General features: G+C 47.1%; 1 protein-coding gene across 1 annotated transcript in view; it reads left to right on the top strand.

Moving 5' to 3' along the window:
- Positions 1-2,715: 2,715 nt before the first annotated feature.
- Positions 2,716-7,386, top strand: part of LOC104409680 (unconventional myosin-Vb-like) — a gene marked incomplete at both ends in the record, with an annotated part of 107,367 nt that continues 102,696 nt past the window's right edge. The window contains 2 exon segments of the mRNA XM_010019617.1: positions 2,716-2,826; positions 7,052-7,223. Of these exon segments, the coding sequence (XP_010017919.1) occupies positions 2,716-2,826; positions 7,052-7,223 (283 nt within the window).

Below are 7,386 nucleotides of genomic sequence, written 5' to 3'. Positions count from 1 at the left end.
CTGAACCACTGGTGAACCTTGCATTGTGCCTGGGTGTTGGCTGGCTCCTGGCTGTGATTTGTGATGAGTTGCTTAGAGGGGCTGATGTGAGCTTTTACTGCTGCTGGAGGTGCACCCAGATTTCATCCACAAAAGGATAAGCAAGCACCACCATGGTTTTGGGGTTGCTTTAGGATCAGTGTACCCTTCTTCACATCCACCTCTCCATACAGGTCCGTGTCTCAGCCCAGCCCCATGTCCAGGTGGAGGATTTGTGGGATTCCAGCCAGGACCAGCAACATCTTGTTTTTGAGGCTGCCTTGAGCCGGGTACATCCTGATCCCCAGCTATTTCAGGCATTTCTAGAGCATGTTTGATCTCTTTCTGCCACAGAGAGCTGGCACTGGATGAAACCACAGTGGTGGGGATGAAAAGGCAGGCAAGGTGCTCTGCAGGAGGGGTGAGAGCTGCGGCAGTGTTTTGAAAAGCCCTTCCCATGGTGCTGGAGCAGGAGAAACTGGGCTGAAGCGCAGGGAGTGAGGAAAGCTGATGCATCACCATGTTGTCCACTGCACCTTGTCCTTCTTTCATGATCCAGCCAAAGATGGGGTTCCTGAGCGTGCTGCAGGGATGTTTCATCTCTTGCCACGCTGCTCGGTTGGAGAGGACAGGGGAGATTGGGCTGGGGGTCCCAAACTTGTCCCTTCTCTATGGCAGCTTCCTTTCTTTGTGGCAGGGAAATCACTGAAGGCTTGTGGGGAGCTAGAGGTTCTGGGAAAAGTCTGTTTATTTATTTAATTTTTTCCCCTCCCGGTTAAAATTGCTGTTCTGGCAATACATTTGTGTAGCTCTATTTAACATCTAAAGGTTCCCGCTGCTGTAGCTATTGAGCAGCTCTATAAATAATTACACAAGATACATATAAAAATCTATTGCTCTTCAGCTGCAGAGCAGGCTGTTAGACAGTCGTGGCTGCTTTAACTCTTGGGTTGCTGTGAGTGTTATTTGGCCATTGTATGCTGGGGGGTTGGCTCATCTTAAAATGAAACCCAAAACCGTCTTTGGTGCTATGGTGCTGGTGTCACTTGGATGTGCTGCGATTTTCCCCAACCCCTTGTGTTTTGGGTAAGAATGAGTTTCTACAGCTGTGATTGCTATTGACTGGAAGAGTTGGGGGAAGACTGGTGCAGGGCCTGGAGCACAAGTGTGATGGGGAAGGGCTGAGGGACCTGGGGGGTTTAGTGTGGAGAAGAGAAGGCTCAGGGGGACCTGATCGCTCTCTGCAACTGCCTGACAGGAGGATGGAGCCAGGAGGGGGCTGGTCTCTGCTCCCAAGGAACAAGGGATGGGACAAGAGGAAACAGCTCATGCGTCCCCAGGGCAGTTTTAGCTGGAGCTGAGGAACAATTCCTTGCCCAGAGGGTGCTCAGGCATTGGAACAGGCTGCCCAGGGCAGGGCTGGAGTCACCGTCCCTGCAAGTGTTCACATACCATGTAGCCGAGGCCTCGGTGCCAGGGGTTGGTGGTGGCCTTGGCAGTGCTGGGAATGGTTCGATTTGATCTTGAAGGTCTTTTCCAACCTGGTTCATTCTATGATTCTATGACATGTCCCCCCTAAATGCCAACAAGTGATTGTTGAAGGATTCCCATTGACTCTTGAGTTGTCCGGCTGAGTCCAGCATCAGGCTGGCTTTGTGGGTCTGTGTCCACCAACAAAAGCCTGACTCTAGGTGACTCGCTGCAGACATGGAGCAACTTTAGGTTCCTTGTTCTGGCAGCCCCGTGGGCAGGGAAACTGGTACCTGCTCTGACCAAAAGAAAGGTGGGTATGGAACGTGAGGCGAACCCATGCATGGAAGTTGCAGCGTTACTGCTGGGTCTGCAGTGCCTTTGTCCCAGCTCCTGAGAGCAAGCACTGAGGTCTCGGCACAGCAGCAGTTACTTGCTCAGCATGGGGGGATGCTTTTATGCAGCCTGAGCAGAGTATTTATCTCTGCATCATAAAAGCAATTAAATCTCATTAGCAGGAGGTGGTGTGGCTTTGGGTAATGCCGCCATCTCATTATATGTGAGCGGTGCTGCTTGCTCTTGGGTTTCATCCTTTCGTGGACACTTTGGCTGGGTTGTAGTGGTCTGTCTTTGGGATTTACCCTTGGAAGAATATAAGGGTGTCTCTAACTCTGGGGACGTTAGTAAGGTTAAATGTTGCATCTAAGAATTTTTCTGGAGCTTTGAAGCCTGTTTGCCTCTAGTTTGTTTGGGTGTCTTCTGCCTGCTTTAGCCCTATGGCAGTGGGTTTGGTTTAGGGCATGCTCTGTGGGGAGCTACCTGTCATTTTGATCAAAAGAAATATGTTTTGGTGTACAGCCTGCTGGGGGAGAAGTGCATTAGTTCATAAAAGCTTCTGGAAGGCTGTCTTTTTCCCAGGGAAATTAAATTCCACATTTTGCCTTGAGACTCTGCCCTGCTTCGTTAGATTGGTAACAAGCCAGTGTACACCCTGCCTGATTGAAAATCAGACTTCTGGTCTGTAATTTACCCCAAAACCTAAAATTAGAAGATTTTTTTTTTTGACTGAAATAAATGGTTTAGCTGTGCTGATTTTACACTGAGTGCGGAATTGTATCCATGGTGAATTAATTTATTTCTGACTTAATTTCCTGAGGTTTCCTTATGTTTAAACTTTTTCTTTCTCTTTCTTTTTTTTTTTTCTGTTCTCCTCCTTTCGTTCTGCAGTACACTCGGGTTTGGATTCCTGACCCTGATGAAGTTTGGAGATCCGCAGAAATTATCAAGGATTACAAAGAGGGAGATAAAAGCCTCCATCTGAAACTTGAAGATGAAACTGTAAGCTTTTCAATGTCATTTTATTCTTTGCAGAAATGTAAAGCTTTGAATTAATGTGTGAAGAAGCCTGAGCCATCTCATATTTTTAGGAAGTATTTTAACATGTGTTCTATTGCCTTAGCACTTCCAGCTTTTCCTTGCCCTCTCCCTCCCCAGGCACTTGCATTAAGGTTGGTTGTGAGAAAAGCCATTGACCTCCCTCATCTCATTTCATCCCGTGGCAAAGTCGTACTAGTCTGTGATACCAGAATGATTTTTTTAATAGCAGCAGCATGTTAGAAATACCAGTTTATGCTTTTTGCTGCTGAGTAAACTGGAAAGAGAGAGGATGGTGACATCTACTCAAATTTGGCTACTGACAGAAAAATCACGTAGAGCACAGAAGTGACTGCCGGGCAACAGCTTTCTCCATGCCTTAGTTTTTCTCTTTAAGTACAATCTCCTATAAAAACCCTGTTCCTCCATTTTTTATTTTAAATAAAAAAGCTCTAAAAGATGGAAATGAGAAACTCTGCATTAAAAATGTACATGTTTTTTTAGCAAGTACTGCTCTCAAACGCACAAACAACTCATGGCATGTGTGCAGCCAGTGACAAATCATTCCCAAAGCAGGATGGAGGCTGGAGAAGAGCAGCTGCTTTCTGTGAAACCCAAAAAGCTCATGGTGTGGGATGTTGGGTAAGAGTGCGGGATTACAGATCATGGCACTATGGCATTTGCATAAGCTTCAAAATTTGGGTGGTTTATGGGAAGGAAGCAGTCACACCATGTACCCACCATGAGGTGTATTTCCCATACTGGGTGCCTGGTTGTCGTGGTTCAAGCCCAGCCGGCAACTTGGAACCACGCAGCTGCTCGCTCAGTCCCCCCTCTCTTCCTTCTTCCCCCCGCTCTCGGAGGGATGGGGAGGAGAATCGGAGGAATGTAACTCCCATGGGTTGAGATAACAGCACTCCAGTAACTAAGGTATAATACAAACCACTACTGCTACCAATAATAATGATAAGAGGAATAACAAGGGAAAAGGACACAACCGCTCACCACCCGCTGACCGATACCCAGCCCGACCCGAGCAGCGATCTGGGCCTTCCGGGTGACTCCCCCCAGTTTATATACTGGGCATGACGTGCTGTGGTATGGAATAGCCCTTTGGCCAGTTTGGGTCAGGTGTCCTGTCTCTGCTTCCTCCTGGCTTCCCCTCCTCTCTGGCAAAGCATGAGACTGAGAAAGTCCTTGGTCAGAGTAAACATTACTGAGCAACAACTAAAAACATCGGTGTTATCAGCGTTGTTCCGAGACTGAAAGTCAAAAACACAGCACTGCACCAGCTACTAAGAAGGAGAAAAAATGACTGCTACAGCTGAACCCAGGACACTGGTGTAGCGGGAAGAACAGATCTATTTTTCATGAAGAATTCCACCCAAACCATCTTTCTTCACTGTGCAGTTAGGGTTTCTTTAATTGTCTAGTGGGTGATTGCTCTCTTGCTTAGAAGAGTTAACAGAGGCCACTTTCTCCGAATTGAAAATACTCCAAGGAGGGAGAGTAATTCACGTCCCCTGCCAGCCAACCATTTCCATACTGCGTGGAACATTTTCACCATTTTACTTAATGAGAAGGTGGAGAACAGGAATGAGACATGCTTGATTAGGCTGTTCATCAAAACAGTTCTTTCTGAGCAGCGCAAGAGCGGGTGCTTGCAGTATGTGAATGGGCCAGGTTTGCAGAGAAAGTCATTCATGTTGAAATCTGCACCCTGTGCATGGTGCTGCTGGCTTTTCTTTGATCAGTCTTAGCTCTTAGCTGTGTTACTTGTCCTCCCCAGTTTGCTCTTCCAGCATAGGGAAGCTTTCTGAGGAGGGAAAATGATGGATGATGCTCCTCTTGGAGATGCTTTTTTCCCCCTCTGTGGTGATAAATCTGGATGAGGAGATGCATAGATGCCACCTCACTGTCCCTTGGAAGCACCAGGCATGCCACTTGCTCCCTGGTGGACTCCCTGCCCAGTAGCCCTGTGGCTGGACCTTCTGGGTTTGCCATCCTGTATCTAACCATCCCTGTTCCAAGTCATATCAGTTATTGTTTTGGTGTATTTTTTTCTCTAATGACATGATGCTTCGTGCTTGTAGACTCATAGAATAGCTTGGATTGGAAGGGACCTTCAAAACTTGTCTAGTCCAACCCCCCTGCAATGAGCAGGGACATCTTCAACTAGATCAGGTTGCCCAGAACCACATCCAGCCTGGTCTGGAATGTCTTCAGGGATGGCACATCTACTACCTCTCTGGGCAACCTCATGATGCAAGCATGTTGCACAAGATGGCATATTTACAGCATTCCACCATGCAGCAGCTTGTCCCTGCCTCCCAGTGACATTGGATGCCACAGGGATGACCCTTGCTGCAGGTTTATTACATGACTTTTCTCTTGTTCCTGTGGCAAGAGGGTAGAAACCTTGGGAGAAACCAAGCAGCAATGCTCAAGCCTTTGCAAGAAACTGGTGATGGGTGTGGAAAGCACTAGAGGCATGTTTCAAGAGCAGTTCTAATGGTGTCCTTTTTGGGGTGCCTGGGTGAAGGTGGGTGCCCATCTCATTCACACCAGCTCCTTCCTACTGCTTTTTGTGCTCAGGCTGCCAAACTACACCTGCACATACTGCTGAATGCTGCAACCTCCACCCTTCTCTTCTGCTTGAGATCTTCAGCAGTTTTAGTTCTGAGGTTGGGGTAGGAGAGGGTTTTTCTCTTTCTTTTTGATCTTTAATCTGGATGTTTCTCTGGAACCAGAGGGTCTAAAAAGTCCTGCAAGGCCTAGGCTTTTTGTACAGGGTCGGCAACATTAAAGTACAAGGAGATTAAAGGATTACTAGGTGTTGTAGATGGTAGCTTAATAAACATGTCACTGTCATGGTGAGACACAAGAACTTCTCATTTTGGGATTGTGCAAGAGACTGCTGCTTAGTGAGGTTTTTTCCAGGGCCCCCTGTTTGATGCTTTGCTGTATCAAACCCTGCCTGGTCCCAAGTCGAAAAGCTTTAGTAAAGGGAACAGCACACGTGCGCCTCAGAGATCCCGAGCATACATACCTTTGGGGCATTTGAAGCTGTTGAAAGCCTTTTGTTCCTGACAGGCAACATGCATTACCCGACTGTTTAGTGCTTCTCTTTTGTCCTTGTGCTTAAAGTGAGTTTTCATAGATTTTGTGGTTTCTGGCTGTACTTTGTATGCAAGCGTACTCCCTTTGAATGAAGAGCCAGTTTTTAAATATCACAAGGGATCCCTGGTGTATTTGCCATTAAGATTTGATACTGAGTGCAAAGTCTTGAAAATTGTCATTGACAATGTGGCATTGGAGTATAAAACAAGCCTGAGGTTGTCAGATGTGCTGCAGGAGCCTGTCCTTGTGCTCTTGGGTCAGCTTTTCTTGTGCTATTTGCACAGGTAGCAACCCAGTGCCAAAGCAATGGTAGTGGTGCCTTTTCCTCCCTTCTGCTGGGAGCTGAGTGTCAGGACCCCTTCCCGAGACACCCTGTGCAAAGTAAGATCACAGACAGTTTTGTTTCTTCCCCTGTAAAGCAAGAAAATTGCACTTTTTCTCTTCAGTTGGTGTCTCTGCTTCATTTGGGGATGAGTCAAAAGTAGTTAGCATATGGGCAGCTGTGTGCTTCAACAGCATAAGCTGGCTCTTCAGATACTGAAGCAGCAGGGGCTCCATGGTTCTCCATGTCCTTCTCTGCCTGAAGGGCTATAAGGTTTTGAGTATAAAAGCAACCTGAATTAAAAATTAGCTGAGAAATCATTCTGATGGGAAGAAGATAGTCTGGTTTGAAATGAGGCTGCTTTTCAAAGAGCATGAAGATGCTTAGATCAGATGAAGCTGTGGTTTTCTGTATGGTACCTCTTACTGGTCAGAGCTGGCTAAAGGCAATTTGACCCAAGGCTAGCATGAAAACAACCCAGGGGTGCTCAGGTTTCTGCTTATGGACCACCAGTGTCCACCAGGACCATCTTTTGGATGGCTCAAAGCCATTTACCAGAGGTATGGATGACCTACCACCTGGTCATGTGCCATCCACTTCTCTGTAGCATGTAGCACAAAGCGGCTTTCACTTCCTTTAGAGCAGAATGTAGTATTTTGTAGTATCAGGATGGAGTTATGCTTGGATAAGACATTAAAGGAGTTGCTGGTTTTGGTATTCTCATGTTCCTTGTGTGTGTCTCTTCAGCTCTACGAATATCCTATTGACCTCCAAGGAAATGAATTGCCTTTCCTGCGCAATCCAGATATCCTGGTGGGAGAGAATGACCTGACTGCCCTGAGCTACCTGCACGAGCCTGCAGTGCTCCATAACCTCAAAGTCAGGTTCCTTGAGTCCAACCACATCTACACCTACTGTGGTGAGTGTCCATGTTCGGCTCCTGGAATGCGATGGGTTAGAGTGTATGTCCACATAGAAATCCCCTGAGACCACGAGCCAGAGGCTGTGGCATGAGGAAGGTCCAGGGCTGTGAGTTTGGGATGGGTGGGAGACATGAGTGTGTGTCAACAGGCTTTAGGATG

This window comes from Nestor notabilis, unplaced genomic scaffold (assembly GCF_000696875.1).
Source record: "Nestor notabilis isolate BGI_N333 unplaced genomic scaffold, ASM69687v1 scaffold12028, whole genome shotgun sequence".
Taxonomy (NCBI): domain Eukaryota; kingdom Metazoa; phylum Chordata; class Aves; order Psittaciformes; family Psittacidae; genus Nestor; species Nestor notabilis.
Note: the sequence above shows the minus strand (reverse complement) of the source record. Positions and strands in the feature narration are given on the sequence as shown.